General features: G+C 42.9%; 2 protein-coding genes across 12 annotated transcripts in view; both read right to left on the bottom strand.

Moving 5' to 3' along the window:
* SSR1 (signal sequence receptor subunit 1) overlaps window positions 1–18,134 on the bottom strand; it is a 32,304-nt gene extending 14,170 nt beyond the window's left edge. Inside the window, exons 1-8 of one of the 4 annotated variants that reach the window (XM_055407182.2) lie at window positions 18,001–18,134; window positions 15,202–15,314; window positions 12,520–12,607; window positions 11,032–11,294; window positions 9,209–9,285; window positions 8,422–8,500; window positions 6,922–7,015; window positions 3,713–3,776 (exon numbers count right to left, since the gene is read on the bottom strand). In XM_055407182.2, the coding sequence (XP_055263157.1) occupies window positions 3,713–3,776; window positions 6,922–7,015; window positions 8,422–8,500; window positions 9,209–9,285; window positions 11,032–11,294; window positions 12,520–12,607; window positions 15,202–15,314; window positions 18,001–18,079 (857 nt within the window). In that variant the 5' untranslated portion in view covers window positions 18,080–18,134. Of the gene's footprint in view, window positions 1–1,518; window positions 6,650–6,921; window positions 7,016–8,421; window positions 8,501–9,208; window positions 9,286–11,031; window positions 11,295–12,519; window positions 12,608–15,201; window positions 15,315–18,000 lie in introns of those variants that run through there. The other 3 variants (XM_088831171.1, XM_055407183.2, XM_055407181.2) reach the window with 3 other exon arrangements.
* A 199-nt stretch (window positions 18,135–18,333) lies between these two features.
* CAGE1 (cancer antigen 1) overlaps window positions 18,334–18,500 on the bottom strand; it is a 43,640-nt gene continuing 43,473 nt past the window's right edge. For 6 of the 8 annotated variants that reach the window (XM_088831168.1, XM_088831158.1, XM_088831161.1 and 3 more), the window contains one exon: window positions 18,334–18,497. In XM_088831168.1, the coding sequence (XP_088687294.1) occupies window positions 18,390–18,497 (108 nt within the window). In that variant the 3' untranslated portion in view covers window positions 18,334–18,389. The remainder of the gene's footprint in view (window positions 18,498–18,500) is intronic. The other 2 variants (XR_016036032.1, XR_016036036.1) reach the window with 2 other exon arrangements.

The following is an 18,500-nucleotide window of genomic DNA, read 5'->3' as shown; positions in this document are numbered from 1 at the left end:
CTAACATGAAGATGAGCCTGTCAATCCCTGAAAACAAATGACTATCCTGAAGAAAGTGTTTTTAACCACCATGATTTTGAAATAAGTAACTGAAGTTATCTGAACTTGCTAGTTGCCAGATTCTAGAAAACCCAGTATTTGCAAGCTACCCCAGTGGTTGGTTTGATGGCTTCCACCTTGACCCTGGCACAGGGCAAAGGATCTGAGTCATAGATGAACCAACCCCAGAGGCAGTCTGTAACCTCGTGTGAGCTTCTTCGACGTGTTTTTCCTGGTGCGTAAAAGGAACAGCGTCACCTTTCAGGAGGCTGTCGTGACGGTTTAGGAGATAAACGGAAAGGCCCAACAGAACACAGTACGTGGCTAATGTTTAGTAAATTCTTTCCCTACTGCCTTAATGGAACCTAAACCCTAGTCATATTCCTGTGTGAAAGTCACTCAGTCGTGTCTCTTTGTGACCCCATGGGCTACACAGTTCATTGAATTCTCCAGGCCAGAATACTGGAGTGGGTAGCCTTTCCCTTCTCCAGGGGATATTCCCAACCCCGGGATGGAACCCAGGTCTCCTATATGGCAGGCAGATTCTTTACCAGCTGAGCCACCAGGGAAGTCATATTCCTATGATTCCAAAGTCTGAAACTTCAGATTACGTGATTAACTATAGTCCAGGCTTTTGTGTAAAAGGATAAAATCATAGGAATCCTGAAGAAATTATTCAGATACTGGCAAGTCAGTCCCCAAGTCTTGTTCCTTGCCTGCTCTCTTGTAAGGATGACTATCTTACTGATACAGATCAGCTTGACGACAGAACCTAAAACACTCCCTAGACAGCCAGGGTCTCATCTGTGTGTCAGGCTGCTCTTCACTAAGCTGGGGATACTAGTTCAAAGAAAAGTAGGATTTTACTTTACAAAATCAAAATGAATTTACTGGTTTTACAGTTATAAATGATGCCGTCCAAAACTCTGGTAAACTACTTCACATCTGGAAATGTCTTTAAATGGAAGGGTGTAATTTAGCAAAATCCTATAGAAATGATGTGTACTGCCAAGTTCATTGGTTAAGGAAAATCACATTACTTAAATGCACTAGCTAAAGTAAGTCTTTCCTCATGCCGAGGGAAGGGGGATCACTGACCCACACAAGACACGTGCTGTGAGAGCCGCACGTATCACGCTTATCCACGCCTGCTCCTCTAGACCACCACCAGTCCTTAAGGAAGGGCTCCGGGGTCACCCCACTCCTGCTGCTTCCCCACAGAGCCGAAATGCAGCTCCAGGTTCATGAACCCAAGTACACCTTTAAGGCAGGGGCTTTTTAATTTTTTAAGATCCAAATTTGCCTTTTTCTCCTATCGAAGTGACTATTTTCTGATGCTTACTTAAATTAAAAACTAAAGCCAGTGACCCTTCTCTTCTGATTTCTCCTTTCCCCAGCATCTACCTTGGAGTTCCCCGGAGAGGAAGTCTCTCAAGTCCCTTTAGTCAGACCGTGAAATAAGTGATGCAGCTGCACACGTGAGGTGAGACCCATGCTTTATCAACACGTTACTCTCACAAGTCCCAGTGACAGGCTCGGTACACAAGACTCTCAGTTCATTTTACAGACTCTGGAACCAAGGTGTTCAAAAGGTGAATTCTGAAACCATGGCTGGTGCAGCAAATTAATATATCAAAACAAACAAAAGCTTCATCCAAATATTTACATTTAAAAAAGACATTTAAAAAAACAGGCTACTTATTAAGTGTGCTTGAACAAACCATGTGTGGAATTGAATTCCATTCATTATGGAGTTAGTTTCTGCTAAACACTGACACTACAGAGACCCCTGGCATCTGAGGATTGAAGAATTTTCAAGTGTTCTCAATCTAGGCTAAGAAAATAACACATGACCGATGATTTCCGTGCGCTGATTTGGACCTCAGCAGTGGAAGGGCTTGTACATAAGGCAGGTTACTCAGATCAGAGGCCCAGCACCCGGCACTGGGCCGGGCCTTGCCACTGCCTAAGCATCACCAGGAATTCAATAAAACGCTCCGCAGAGGTCACTGAATTTTGTATTCCACCTCACTTCATTGTATCCCTGTAATTTCACAAACCTGGGACGTTCACAAAATGTTTTGAAATATATTCCTTCCGAAGGTGGAGGGTCTCCTATATTACATCAAAGTAAAAACCATGCAGTTTCTTAGAGCTCACAGAGCTTTTCCAAAGTAAACTACTGATCATACAGCCAATTAAAAACTCAAACACTGTTTCACAGGCACAGAAAAGTCACAGCTCAGCAAAGCCAATGCAGTTAATCCGACACCTCAGCCCCGCTCGCAAAGCGGTTCACAGCTATACAGTCACTCGTTTCCTTGACGTTGGCTTTGGCTCAGATGTTTAAATACTTAAGCAACTTGGAAAGATTTTTCATTTCTGTTCTGTTTTGTTATTTTCTTGGGTAAGCATGGATGCAGGGGGAATTATAATAAAGGGTTAATTTCATTATAATGCAGACAGATCAGGAATAAAACAGCTACTAAAACTTCATTTACCATTTCCTTACAAAATATATGTGGAAGAATATGGCTTAAAGACAGAGGGGAAAGCCTCTTATTTGTTCATACTATTTTACTCTACTACTCATCCAGTCTGACAATGTCAAACTTAATTTACCGCTGAGGGCAAGGGAAACTAAGAGGAATTTTATGAAGTCCAATTCATTTTGGTTCTGAGGTTCTAAGTGCTTAAGATTTTGGAGTTCTTCAGATTAACTTAAAAAATCAATAACCAAAACACCCCAAAAATTAGATAGAAAACTGGTTAACCATTAAAAATTATCCAACTCTTAGAATTTTGCTTAGTCTGTAGACCAAGGCAATGTTTCTTAAGCAAGACTCTTCCATTAAGAAAAATGATCTCTTAGGGAAAAAAACAAAACCAGAGTGGTCTCAAGTCATTCCACAGCTATCTCTTGGGTCAGAAATAGAACAATGGACAACAACTCAGTTTCCACAAATGTACCATTTTCTTTTCTTTTTTTTTAAGACAGTGACATTGGTTTTATGGATGAAAACCAGAATTTTCATGTTTCACAATTTTGGTGCTAGAGATCCCCAAATTCCCTGAACTCACTGGGGAAGGTTTCTGAAGGTGTGCATTATAGTAAACAGCAGCAAAATACCCAACGTTACTGCTAAAAGCAGCTGTTACTGCTAAAAGCAGCTGCTCCTGCTTGCGCCTTTAGGATACCAGCCGTAGAACAGCAAAAACACGCCCAGCTGTGCCGTCAGTTGGGATGTGAGCTATTCTAAACAAGAAACAACTGTCAACAGTCCAAGGCAGGACCTCTACAACCATACTGGGCAAGTGTTGAGTTTTGGGGAGAAAATGCAGCACATGTCCAAGAGGAGACAATGCATACGTTTAGTATTCTAAAGGCTGCTTCAGGCAGTCCAGCGATAATTCTGGTAAGACCAACTGCTCACATACACACACACGCACACACATAGATTTTAATGGCTTTAAAAAAACCAAATTTGTTACTTTAGAAAAATAAATGCAGTGCATTTTTAGCAATACGATCGCCACAGACTCTGATTGCTCAGTCCACACATAAGTAGTAGCCGCCTTCTATGGTGATATGGCTTCTCTGCACTAATTCCCATCAGGCCGAAAAACATTAGGGCGGGTTAAAGACCGAATTGTTGCACAAAGGAACATTTACTCATCAGATCCCACTGATCTCTTCTGTGCCCGTTTCCTGGGCAACCTTCTTGGTGAAGCTTTATCTGGAAGAAAAGAGGAAGTTTTAACTTGCCTGACTATATAAATGTGTTAAATTCAATAGCATTTTTCTTCAATTTTACCATTTAGTTCAAAAAATAACACACATGCAAGAAGACATCAACAATAAATATCTTATCCAGCACAGATTTTTTAACTGAACTTTCAAATAATCCTTCAAGAGGTTAACTCAAAAGTCTACATACTTATAAGCTGCTAAGTAAACCTTACAGGTCATCATCTCGCACACAAACTTTTTTTGGTAACTTTGTATGGTGACCATTTTCCAGTATATACAAATATCTATCATTGGCTGTATACCTGAAACTGATATGACATTATGTCTGTCCATTAAAACTTTCTGCAACTAGGGCAGGAAAAGATCTAATCTTGCTCACGGTGATATTGAAGCTACCATGCAAAATCTTCCTAAAGTCTACAGCTGAGCATGTTTATACCTGCCAAAGGACAATCTTTACAAACAGCATAAACAACTGATACTGGTTACAAACTAAAGACAGTATTCACAAACACAGCACCATGCACTTGGCACAATTTTCAGCAATTTCACAAATTTATCTGAAATGAGCGGCAGGTTAGAGGACATTACACAGTATATCAATATTAAAACCACTCTACACACAAAGCAGTACTTTGCTTTTTCTCTTACGTTAGTCTTAGTGTGGTCTATGAAACCGAAAATAACCTGGTGGCGTTCCTTTCACTTTCATCCAATAAGAGGAGTCATTTTGAAGTTTATTTAAAAAGTAAAAGACTGTCTTCTCTCTGACCATTGTCCTTTTTGTTTTCTAGGAGCTCCTAACCTATTAGGAATGTAAGTTCTTTATGGAGTAAGTTACAAATTATCTTTCCAGTATAAAAACACATAGTATGTTTACAAAGACTATTTACAAGCTAAGAATTCTTTTTTAAAGACTGTACTTAAGAATTAAATGACCGAAGTATCACCTGAGAGCTGGCAGGCTGGCAATGAGGTGTTTCAGGGGCTCAGTCCCTAACACTGAGCACAGAAGCACTCTCCTGGTGAAGAAAGCCTACAGCTTTCACCAGGGTTTCAAGAAGGTCAGACTATGAATTAATTGCCTTTTCTACCTCTATTTTATTTTTTAAAATAAGTAATAGCTAATTAATTAGTGTTCACTACCCCCACCCCCAACAACAAAAATACTTCAGAATCAGCCATTGAGGTGGACACAGCTGTTACTGTAGATATGAAATGGTCATTAATGACTCCCAATGTCAACCCCTGCAGCAGTTTAAAATACAGAAATACACGATAAAGTCTCCAAGAACCTGCAAAGCCTATTTGTTCAACAAGTGAATTTCACTCCATCAGTAGAACGGCCCAATCCAGCTTACCTTTAACAGTGAGTCTAAAACCTTGCCCACCCACCTGCCTGCCCATCAGTTACGCAGCAGACAAATGAAACAGACAGCAGCCTGGAGTCATCCAGCTTTGGGGAAAGTGGCTCTAAGCGCTGCAGAAGCCTAGAAAGTGGCATTTCATTTCAGCAAAGAAAACTGATGCATATAATGATGCTTCTCAGTCTCCAAAGGAAAACCACAGCCTCACCACTCCCCCACCCCCTTGCAAAAGCCGAACTACTAAGTGCCCAATAATGATGCCTAAAGCCAAACCTCCTTCTTAAATGTAAATGAAAATAAGGTACGTTTCATAGCATGCTGACAGATTAACACATGTGATAACACTTGAGAATGATTAGCAGGAGAGGAAGAGAAACAGGAAGTATCATCCACTGTTGAGAACACCACCTTCGGGGAGGGAACTGGAACACTTTCCACAAAGACATACAGACGCTCAGACCTATTCTACGTCTGGGACATTATCCTGGGTAGGAGAGGGGGCAAAACAGGAGCCTGGGGTCAAATGGTACAAGCTTCCAGCTCTAAGTCACAAGGATCTGGTACACGAGAGGTGATTACAGTTAAATGGCAGTGTGCTGCCACCTGAACACGGCTAAGAGAACAGACCTTAAAATGGCCTGGTCTCATCATAAGAAAACCCCTGTGGGACAGTGCTGACTAGGTGACATGATCACTTCATAAACATCAAATCGTTATGGCATACATGCAAAACTAACGTGACGTGTCAACTACATCTGAATTTTGAAAATTATCCCATCATCTTATATATAAGAATATTCATTGGAGAATTAATTTTAAGAACAAAAGAAAACTGGAAACAGAAACCATTCTATCCTTCAACACAGAACAGGCTTAGTCAATCCTTACACATTTATATAAAAACTGTAAAAGAATACTATGTGGTCAGTAAAAATGAGGTAAGGATGTCAGTGATCACCACAGACACAGACGCCCAAGGCAGGAGAACTCGGGCTGTAGAACCGTGTGCCACACGACCCCGTCTGTGAGCACAGACACGGAAGCACCAGACGTGCACGCTGATGCACGTGCAGACACCACTGAGAGCGAGACGTGCACACCCGTTACCCATGGAGAGCGGGGCTGCTGCAGCCAGCAGGCGACGGGGAGGTTTCACCTTAAAAACATGAGGTCACACTGCTTTTATGTTTTTTAAAAAGCCTGCTTACCTGGAGGTAAAAAAAAAAAACAACCTACATTCTCCTATAAAGATGAGTATCTCACCAACTGCATATGCAATGAAACGGAAATTATATTAGATAAACCATCAGGCAGTATGGCAGGTTTATTCTTTCACACACAGTGGGTGGCTGGCAGTTCGTTCTCTAATAACAGTGGCAGGAAACTGTCGTCTGTTAAACGTACTATAAGGCATTCACATGCTGTAAAGAGCTCCCAATGCTACACCAAATGCCATTAAAAAAAGTAAGTGCCTCACCTCGTCTACTCTGCACTGAAGCAACAGGAAAGAAAAAAGAGGGAAAGGTTAGGAACAGAGAGAACGCACACGTCTGCACACAAACTGCAGATGTGGACGCATTTCTAACTTAAAGCATACATACAGTACAAAGTAAACATGTAAAGCATTCATTAATCATCATATTAGACTCCAGAAGTAATGAAAAGCTAAGGGCTAAGTAGTATCAACCATTTTTTTTTTTGCTAAATCTAAGACACTTAACTGCCATTTAAGAGAAAAATTTCCAGCCAAGTTTGAGTACTTACTGATCTGATTCAGAGTTTCCTGAGGAATCCAGCTCATGTCAACATCATTTTGACTCGAGGTTCCCATCTCTACCTTCTGAATGGGCCTCTTGCGCTAAGAGAACATAAAAACATCACGTTATAGGAGCTCCATTAGAGTTTTATTACTATAATTTAAAAAAGACTTCTATCAAGCTACCTGTTAAATATCATAATAGATAAACATGTTCTCCTCTAGTTCTAAAACGTATTCCTCAATTATTTTTTTAACTAGACAGAGGGAAACCGTGTCTACAGCAATTATAAAGAATAAGGAATAAATCTTCACAATTATTTATTTCCAGTCTTTAACGACCTTTTCCTCTGCTCTAAAGCTTCATGTTAATACAACTGGTAAACCAAGTAAGAACTACTATCTATACAATGATTTTTCTCATTTTGGGAATCTTAAGAATAAATTTATTTTCACATTCAACAAAATGTGGGATAATTACTGAAATGTTGCATGCAGATTCCTGCATTGTATCTAAATACACTTAAATAGCTGGTATAAATAAAACAAAAACACAATCTCAGTTAAGCTAACGGCCTCAAACTTTGTTCCTTGAGTATTTGCAGCAAAACTGCAAGAAAGAAAAGAGATGGAACTCTACTCTTCAATCCTGTTCTTTAAAAAATAATAAAACCCCATCTAATTATTTACATAAGAAACCGAATTATTTTTAAAAATAATAAAACCCCATCTAATTATTTGTATAAGAAACCAAATTATTAATTACAGTCTGAAAACTGGATCTGAATACACAGAAAGACAACTGAAAAAAATGGCTTATCCCTAATACATAAATTTATAGCAAAAAAGGTGATATTATGAAAATGAAGTAATGAAAGTGATGGAAATTAATGTTTAAGCACTATTTCTCTTTAAAAGATAATAACATGTACTACCAATATCAGAGATTTAACTGCCTGACTTATTGCTTAATAAATAATGATTAACCAAAATATCTAGCAATTGTTTGGAGCCAGTGGACATCAATATATTTGACACAAACCATGTTACATACTGAAAGGAACAGTATGGATTATTCCGTGTTGGGGCTTTTGTTTGGCGGGTAGGGGAGGAGAGGGAGATGAGGGCACAGGGGAAGAATTAACCACCGTGTTCAAAGCCAGGAGAACACGACCACACCAGGGCCTTCGCTCTAGCAAGAGCAGAATTCGGCCAATTTCACTCTTTCTTTTCCAAACCAGGGCTCATTTAATTGCTAATTAGAAACCAGCCCTATGATCAACAATAAGCTGCACAGCTAATAAGTGAAATAACACATCCATTAACTGCACGTAGCATAAAATTCTAAGCAAACTCAGCTACTCCCCCAAGGTCTCATCTCCAAGCTTCACTTTAAAAAGGTGCACCCACAGTGAGAGCAAGAAGGCACAAACGTCGAGACCGTACTTGGCACTGTAACAGCCTCTGAAGTGCCGCAACAGGACTTGCTCACGTTCCCGCGTGTTTACCTTTCTCGATTCCAGGAGCTGATGAAGGCCAACAACAACCAACAGCCCGAGGCCAGCAAGGAACATGTACATAAATATGCTGATGTCAAAGGAAAAGTCAGAAACTTGCTTCAGTTCATAAGAAATACCACAGCTAATTAAAACTACAATTGCCTTTAACTCGGAAGACTTGTGAGATAATTGCAATGACAATTCTAACACAACATATGTTTTCCAAAAAATTTGTGGGGAAAAAAAGAGTAAAATATTTTAAATTCAACTAACAGTTTCATGAATTTACCTTTATCTTTAACATCAATTAGTCTACCCCCTAGTCTGCCAAAAGGCATATGATCTACAATGAATTACTTCATGGTTTGTTATATTCTAAGCTCAGTTAAAATAACTGCATTAGATTTTGTTCCTCAAAGATTAGATTTTGCATGATTTTATTTAAAAACTACTCCTTGTGAATCGCAAGTATACACTGAAAAATGATTCGGTATTCACAAAGAATACATTTTTCAAGATAAAAGTCTTAACATATTTTCAGTAGCAGTTCTGGAGGCATGCACCTTCCATTGGGCTGGTGACGTAAAATCAATCTTTGTTAGTTTTAACTACCTCTCCTAACGTGCTGTTATTAATCACTGTTGTGGGAATCATGTGAAGTGTGGAGTTAAGTGGTCGAGACTTCACCCCACCCACAGCAGGCTCCATGTTCACCATGGAACACCAGGATTACAGACGCGAACCTCCCAGTCCTGCCTTCTGAGACCAAGATTTACATCCGGGAAACCTCACTTACGTTTCTCCATCTAACCCATCTTCTCTCTCGATGATTGTAACTGTCTGATTGAAGACGGCATCTTGGAAAACATTGCCCTGTTAAGAAAAAATAAATCACAAAAACCTGAAATGCACTGGAAGAATGAAAGCCTACAAGATTTCTTCAAACTGTCATCCTAACATACACTACAGCTCTCTCATCACTTACGATATCCTAAGACTCAACAGAGTCGTACGTAAGTGTACTAATTCAATGTCAGGGACTCAACGTTATGACGTGACTCTGTCCTACAAAAAAAGAATGCCTCCAACTTTGCTAAAACTTCCCTGCTTTCTTTGAGGGGGGTGGGATGGTGTGTGAGCAAACAGGGAGGCGAATGCAGAGTAAAATGCACAGAAAAGCAGCAGAGAGCACAGAACTCTCTCCAGCCAGAAGCCCTGGCTTCCGCTGTATGTAACCCTTCAAACAAGACAGGAAAAGCATGAACATGGGCATTCTGCAGTAGAACCTCGTTTTAAGAACTAGACTTGAACAAAAGTCAAGTCCATACTGACAACGGGTTGGAAATCAGTTTACATTAAATGGTCAGTGACATTCACAGTATCAAAATCTTTTTCTGTGGTGGTCTCGAAATAATTTGTCAGCTCAACACAATTTCAGTTTTCAAATACATAAGGCTCACGGGGACAACACACAGCTGTGTTCAGAGTTCTGTGTGCGGCACCGAGGCAATACTTTTCCAAACTGTCACTGTTCACTGCTGAACTGTGATGGTTTAAGTCTTATTTCAAGGTCTTTCAGTTAGCAAACCAAGATGAAACAAACATTCAAACAGAACTGAAACTACATGCTTGCTTTTGGATTAAGTTTCCTTCTGCTTAAAAGCAAAATGAAATATATAATCTTTCAGGCTACTAAGCTATAAAGTCGAGGAAATTTAGTACACTGTTTTGAAAATAAGGAAGGGGAATTCCTGGCAGTACGATGGTTACAACTTGGTGCTCTCAATGCCAGGGTCCAGGTTCAATCCTGGTCAGGGAACTGAGTTCACGCAAGCCCATGAGGTGCAGCCAAAAAAAAAAAAAAAGATGGAAAAATCTTTTCCACATTCTACTAAGTGGTTTTAAAAAAATAAAAAACGAAAACTTAATGGCAGCATCAGAAATTTAACGCAGACGTAAGATAAATACACTGACACTAGGGTGATGACAAGGTTGAATAAGCTGTCCAGAAAGGATGAGATTTCCTTTTCTGAAAGCTTTTTAGACGCGCGTTCGTCTAAAGGAGGGTGTACAGTCGGCATCTCGAGGTCAACTCCCGGCAGCAAAACCCTAGCGGGCTCCTCTCCTTCATTCACGGCCACACCTACACCATGGAGTAAAACACCCCAGAGGCTACTTGGGTCTCACTAACCATAAGCCTTTCTAATATTCTAAAAATATTTGGTTATATTTTATGAGTGCATAAAATGACAGGAAAATAGTCACAGAAAGTCCTTAAAACTGACACATACTAGTAGTAAAATGGGCAAAAAGCAAGCAACAAAAAGCACAAAGTTTACTTAATATGTATGAACACCTGAAGAGGCAGTGGATTCCACTTTCTTTTCTAGAACTTTCCTAGCCCTCACTCACTCATCTCCAGGACGCAGCACTTGTCATGCTGCGATGTCTGTTTACACTCCTCTGGCCCACTGCATTAGACTCGAAGACAGAGGTGTGTGTAATCGAGCTTTGCCTGCCCATCAATGTCAGCCACCGAATAGGCACTCGAGTGAACACACACAATGGTTCTTAGACGGCAACTGTCCTCGTGCACCCCTAACTGAAGGAGGGCCTTACGTTCAAATCCTTGTAGTTCAGGTTGATGACCAGACCGAAGGGCCGGCCCCCCATGGGCTCTGCGGGGATGAAGGAGTACTCAAAGGTTGCCTGTCTCTGGGGTGGCACAACCGTGTTCAGAGGAAGAGCAGTGAAATTCTGGATATAAAACTGGTAGTCCTGAGGGTAGCGGAAGGAGGCGTCGAGAGACTCGACGATAAAGTCTTCTGTGCCCTTGTTTGTGAAGCCCACCAGGAACTTCACAATGTTATTTGCTGGGAAATCTACGAAACAAAAAAAGAGACAGGAAGGTCAGAAAACATTTAAAGGGTGCAAAAGACACAGACGCTACAAATAGATGCTGCCGTCCTTTCCTGCTGTGTATGGACTTGGTTTCAGAACCCATTTCAGGAGAACACTCCAGCCGTGCTCCAGCAGCTGACTGGAGGTTGTGTGTAAGCTGAAACCCTTGCTGACATGCCAGCGCTCCAACTGAAGAGCTCAGCGAAGCACCTCGACTGGAGCCCCGGTCGCTGCCAAGTTGCCAGGGACAGCGGGCACTGTCAGGGCCCCTGGGGCGGCTGCGCGCGGTGGAGTTCACCAGCAGCGTCACTCGGGCTCTGCCAGCTGTGCAGACAGTGGGGAGGAGCAACAGGGAGGGGACGCCTGAGATTCACCTGCAAACTGTAATGTCTGTCAGAACGTTAAAGAAAAAAACCCTTATCTACTTTAGGCAGTTACTCAGAATGCAGATCTGAAGGTTAAGACCCAAAGAGGCAGCTACAGAAATAAAACTAGGAAAACAAAACCTTGCAATCAAATCACACTTTCTGTAGACACAGAGCTGGAATGTACGTGGGAATAAAACAGAGAGCTTGAGAAGGCCCCTCAAATGAATAATCTCTAACAATAAGCATTCAATAATCATCTACAGAGCTACTCATCCACTGAAGCACAGGTTCTGGGCCAGACGGAGCTGAGTCTAAACCGTCTTCACAGCCTGTTTACTGAGAGAGTGACCCGAGCAAGCAATGACCTCTCTCAATCAGTTCAACAACTCTTCTCTCGAGGTTCCTGTTAGGACTCAGTAACACACACAAAACACTCAAAACGTCAGCTCCCAATAAATGTAAGCCATTTATTTTCTTCTATCGCAACACAGGCTTTAATAAAAAAGCTTTAGTATTTCACTAATATTTACACTCAAAATATCAATGTTAATTTTACTGTTGCAGTTTGGATAAAGTTTAAAGACAGTATCTTTCAAGGGGACCTTTAATTTCTAGTTAAAATGGATAGTATTTATTTTCCCCCTTAGTTTCAAAGCCAGAAACGATACTTTACAGATATGGGTATTCATACATATATAAAGAGATTTTTTTCCCCAAAACGTGTCTGCACTGTATTTGCAGAAGTAAACATCTTTATCATTATTAATGCCTCCCCAAAAACTGAGTCTGTCATTTAAAAAATTCCTGTATCCGAATTACAACCACACACTCTGCTCACCTTCTCCTTTCACAAACAGGATGGTTGTGTCTGCACTTGGTGAAGCTTCGGGTTCACCTGACACATCTTCTTCCTCTTTATCTTCAGCCTAAGAGAAATGCCGAAACAGATTACTACGGGAAAAAGCACAGCATCATTTAAGAACACTGGCTTCACTGGATTTGGGGCAATGTGTTAGTATACTGCCTCTCCAAGGCTGTGCTGGGATCAGTAGAGGAATGAACAGTTACGCGCATCCAGATCCCCCAGGGATTCTGCAGCTGTAACTGGGAGTGAAGCCTGAGATTCTGTATTTCTAACAAGGATCCAGCAAATGCCCATGAGGCTGGTGCTCACATTACACTCTAAACTGCAAGGTTCTAGAGCCCCGGTGGGTAAGTTTTTCTATAAGGTCTGAAACTTTGAAAACAGTATTTTTCAAAAGGACATATAATTTCTAGTTAAAATGGACAGTACTAATTTTTCCCCTTAAATCCCAAGAATACTATTTTCCAAGAAAAGAAGAGGTCTCAAACACAGTCTTCATGCCACCCCCTCCCCAATAAAGGGGAAAGGAAGGGCTGGTCTGAGGACTCAGATATCAAATCCTTTCAGCTTTGGGAACCACGAGGTCTCCCCCGCGAGTATGCAGCTGCGGGCGCAGGAGGCGAGCAGCCAAAGCCGACACGGAGAAGGTGGCATGGCCGGTGCAGGCCTGTGGGCTCCTTCTGCCACCCCTGCTCCAGGCCTGGTTATGAGTCATTCCATCCCAATTTACAGAACGACCTCCCTGCGAGAAGTCGACACACCACTCGGAAGAAACAGTCTTTAAAAAAACGTGACCAGGGAAATAATGAGATGGAGATGTCCTGAAATTCAATTAAATTTGCACAACTCAGAACATTTACTACTAATCACTGAGTCATATGCTTAAAATGAGAAAGTACCATGATGTGTAAATTATATTTCAATAACATTGCTTTAAAAAGATCAACAGAGCAAAGACTATCTTACATTTTAAAATTTCTCCACACCCACCTCATATGCTTAAGAGAAGGCACTCAAAACACTTGTTCAATGACTGTACAACTACTGCATTTTAAGTATCTTTAATGATCTCTTCATTTAGTAAGAGTTAGTGAATTTCCATTTTGGGGAAAAAAAAGGCACACAAGTAGGAAGAGACAAGAAACAGGAAGGTAGGAACCATAAACTGTCCGATACAGGGAAAAGGAGACACCTGAGAAACGAGAGGAATCACCCTATGGCCTGACCACAGGCGCCATCAGCATTAAGGAGTGAGGAGGCAGAGGAGGCACCCGAGCAGGAAGCGGCGGCAGAGCCGAGAAAACCCAGAAGGGCCACGAGGCAGCAAGGGGCGCTCAGCAAAGGCTCAGGGCAGAGACCAGGCCAGAACCCGGCCATCATGCCACTGGGGCCGCAGCAAGGAGGGTTTACGAGATTCGTGGGAGCTGACTGACCAATGTGAGAGAACGAATGGGAAATGAGAAGAAGAGACAGCTGTACAAAGCACTCTTCCAAGAACTGTGCTGGTAAAAAGGAAACCTGTAGCAACTTACGGTGGAGGACACCAAGCGGAGGGGTGTGGGCACATCTGTAGCTTTACAGAAATAAGTCACCGAGAAGGATCAACGCTTGAAGCCACAGGAAGAAAGAGGATAATAAGCAAGACCTCACAGGACCAGACGGGGAGAAGGTGAGAGGGCCCACCCTAGAGAGAGTAAAAACAACTCTCTGAAAGGAAAGATGCAGACAAGATGGTGAGTAATATATTCAGAAGAACGCAGAACATTTGAAAGAGTTCACACAGATGGCCTTCGTAGTTCTGACATCAAAGACCACATTGTTGCAAAGACTTCAAAGAAAAACTGATTTTCGAGTTTGAAAGTAGTCAAAAGATTCTATGTTGGATAAATTACAGTAGTATGAGAGAGAAAACAAGCTAGAAAGTGAAGTGAAAGTATGAGTTCCTGAGTCATGCCTGATTCTGTGACCCCCACGGACTGTAGCCCGCCAGGTTCCGGCTACAAGCATGCCACAATGATCCTACTTCTACATCAATATGTCTGCTGTCATACTATAATTTTATAGTAACAGCTTCAAAATCAGACAACTTCTAAATCTTTTCTAAGCCCTCTCTCTATAAAGAATCTTCAAGGAACACAGTTTACATAGTTTTTTGTCTGCTCCTCACTCCCTGGCAGCAAAATGCATACACACTGCCCAAGAATATGAAGACCACGAGAGCAGAGAGGCGATCTGGCATGTTCACCCAGGGAATCCAGAACAGCGCCTGGCACATTGTAGGAACTCACAGATACACTGCTTACTGAGGGAAGGAAGGAGAGAAGAAGAAAGTAAGACCCGGAGAGGTAAGTTGCCCAAGGTCGGAAAGTTAAGCGGGCTATGTCCCAAACCCATCAACTGGTCCAGTGGTCCTACTCTGTTGCCTTGAAAACCCCCGTCTGTATCATCTTGAACTGTTCTGTTTCACATCTCCTTCCTTGTGCCAAAAATACTACAGAATTATCCTCAATGACTGGTCCCATTCTCCCAATTTCAAACCACTCTGATCCCAGTAACAAACCTCTAAAGGCAAACAGTTTAATACCATATTTGTCTGTATAAGGAATAAATTCTAAATACATCATATACATGTAATAAATGGAACACAGCACTAACCAAATCTGTCGGTTCATCTTCTTCCACCTCTGCTTCATCATCTTCATCTTCAATTATAGAATCTTCCACTGTTTCTTCATCTTCTGTAAGATCCTGAGCCACTGCCAATGAGCCTGACAATAAAACAGGAAACAAGCAGTTAACCTTTACCCTAGAATAGCAACTTTTCCTTTTGAAAAGGCAACAAAAACTTTTCCTCAGAATAACTCAATCTCCCAGTCCACTCAAGTGATGCCAAATTACAATGCATCTAAGAACATTCAGATGATCTTATCTTACTGCTAGCAATGGCAAGCCACTCCAGTACTCTTGCCTAAAAAATCCCATGGATGGAAGAGCCTGGTAGGCTGCAGTCCATGGGGTCGCTATGGGTCAGACACGACTGAGCGACTTCACTTTCACTTTTCACTTTCACACATTGGAGAAGGAAATGGCAACCCACTCCAGTGTTCTTGCCTGGAGAATCCCAGGGACGGGGGAGCCTGGTGGGCTTCCGTCTATGGGGTCACACAGAGTCGGACATGACTGAAGTGACTTAGCAGTAGCAGTAGCAGTCTTACCAACTGCACGTTAATTTTAGTGGGAAATGCTGTTTAACTTTAAAAAGCAACTGGAAAAACTACAGGTGCCGTAAAGCCCAAATAAATAAATTCAAGCAATTCTGTTAAACATATTAAAAGTAACAAAGTAAGTTTGTTTTAAAGCTAAAAAGCTCTACAATTTAATCCATCATTAACCATATAAAACAAACCAACAACAACAACAAAAAATCCAGGTCTAAAGGAAAATATCAATCTAAATATCTAGGCAAGAAATTGTTTATTAAAGTTCACAACAGCTCAAAACTCTTAGCACTTCATAGCATATAACTCCAAGGAACAAACATCTGTATGACATCCATGGTAAAAACACATTTGATTTAGTAAACACTATATTGGTAATTTCAGAGTTGAGAAAGCATGCATTTATTTTTGCATACAGCTTCAAACATGTTTTAAGATACTTCTTAAAATCATTACACTTAAAGTCATAGTGAAAGTTAAGCATAACTATAATGCCAAAAAATTATAAATCCTAATTTTATAGGCAAAAATACACGTCACATTAAATCTATTTCAGGCAAGGTCCTCAGAAGAAATTTCAAAGTTCCAGAGACTCTAACACTTCTCAGAAAGAATGATGATGTGGCAATTCAGTATAGGGGGGAAAAATGAGAAAGGAAGCATGTGTACACGCTGTGAAACCCAGAAAAAAACAGTAAATACTAAGGACTCTGTATTTCAAGCCTTTTCCACCTCCCTGAGTTCATACTGCAGTTAAGATTTAAGTCAAATGTTAACACTGAACCACACTTCATGAACTGAAAGTCAGCTTCTACTGCTTGTTGAAGAAACTGAAATAGTGCATTCATAATTTACAATAAAACTAGTAACAAGACTATCTACGTCTGACATAATAAAGTTGTACTTAAATTTCAAGACTTCTCAATAAACACAATGGCTTTCACCCAACATTTATTAAACGTTTTTATGCTAACCAGTAACAATTTTGTGCCTTAAAAAAAATCTAACACCTTTCTATTGAAAAATTAAGAGAAAACATCTTTTGAAAGACTGACCCTAAGACACCAAAAAAAAAAAAAAAAATCAAAGATACCCAGTTAAATACTGATGTTTCTTAAGAAAATGTTCTAAAGCCAGAAAAAATATACTCCATATTCTAGACAAACACGATCGCCAAATTTTCCTAAAGAAAATGAAAACAACAACCAGGAAAGCAACTCCTAAGGAAAAGCATTCCTATTTAAATCTGCAAATGAATTCTCCCACTTGGTTTTCTATCCATTAAACAGAGACCAGTCAGTTCACTTTTCTTTGCAAGAAGAACACGTGGAGGGCTGTCACTATCATTCATTTTGCCACACAGCTTGCTTAAACTTATAGAATAAAAGGAATTCTAGCGATCATACGGTCAGACTAAATTCCACGGAGAAAACTGCAGTTCAAGACAGACTCAGGGCAAGAAGCCAAGTCTCCACATTTCTATCGTCCTGTTATCCACTGTCACATCAGATAAACTGTCGGAACACACCTAAATAACGAAGCAGACTACATTTTTTTCCAGGACTATGTGATGCATCCACGGAACAAACAAAAAAAGTTACCAAGAAAAGGAGGGCCAAAGGAGGGCTGGAGTAATGGACATGCCCAGGGATTCCTCAGCCCGCCTGGGCGCAGGGCTGCACCAGCAGACGAAGACGGGGGGTTTGGTGAAATCAAGACACCCGGGGATGCAGAGAGCTGCGCTGATACACCGGGGGAGGACCGGGGGCCCAGCTGCGAGCCTGGGCCCGCAAACACCCGGGTTTCGGCAAATGAATGGAGGACGCCAGGCCTGGAAGCCAGGGACACGTCAGCTCAGCGCCGAGGGGAGGGGAGGGCAGGGCAGGGGCGGAGCGGCAGCCGCGGGCGGTCAGCGGCCCCGGAGCGCTCGGGCTGGGCCGCCCGCCGCGCCCGCCCGCGGCCCGGCCCGGGCTCCCGGCGCGCCCGGATCTCCCGAGCCCCCCGAGCCCCCCGAGGCGGGACCGGGCCCCCGCGGGGCCTGGCGCGCCGGGCCGCACTGCGCGCCGGGCGCGGGGATGGGGCCCGGGGGCCGCCGAGCGAGGCCGACGGGAGACCGCGACCCGGGGAGACCCCGACCCGGGGGGCGCCGCGGCCGCCTCCGGCCTCACGCCTGCCTGGTCCCTCGGCGGCTCCCGCCCACCAGGCCGAGCCCCTCCACCCACGGCCCCGGCCTCACCTCCCGGGCCATCTCGGAGCAGGAGGGTGGCGGGGAACACCAGCAGGAGAAGCAGCAGCAGGCGGCGCAGGGCCCTCATGACGCGGCCGCTCCGGCGTCCAGGCGCCGACCGCGAGAGTTCTCTCCCGCTCCGGCGCGAATGGCGTTACTCTTCATCCGGGCTCCGGGGGAGGGGCGGGGCACGCACCGCGCAGGCCCTCGCCACGCCCCCCTACGCGGGAGGGGCGGGGCGCGCACCACGCACGGCCCTCGCCACGCCCCTTCCCGACGTGGCTGCTGGGTCCGAGCGGTAGGGGAGCGCGGTCCGCCCCGGGAGTCACGTCACAGGTTCCTAGGTCTTCCGAGATTCCTGCGAGACTTACGAGAATCCCGCGAGAGTCCGCCTCCCATCACAGCCGAGGAGTGGCGGCGACCTGCGCTTTTGCGGCTCGCTGCGCCCTCCAACACTGCCTCCCAGTTAGCGGTTCCTTTATTTGAGTGATGATCAGCCTGGAAGTCTT

The sequence above is a fragment of the Moschus berezovskii genome, chromosome 23 (genome assembly GCF_049115385.1).
Source record: "Moschus berezovskii isolate FMDL1 chromosome 23, NW_MosBer_1.0, whole genome shotgun sequence".
Lineage (NCBI taxonomy): Eukaryota > Metazoa > Chordata > Mammalia > Artiodactyla > Moschidae > Moschus > Moschus berezovskii.
This window is presented reverse-complemented; position numbering and strand designations above follow the sequence as displayed.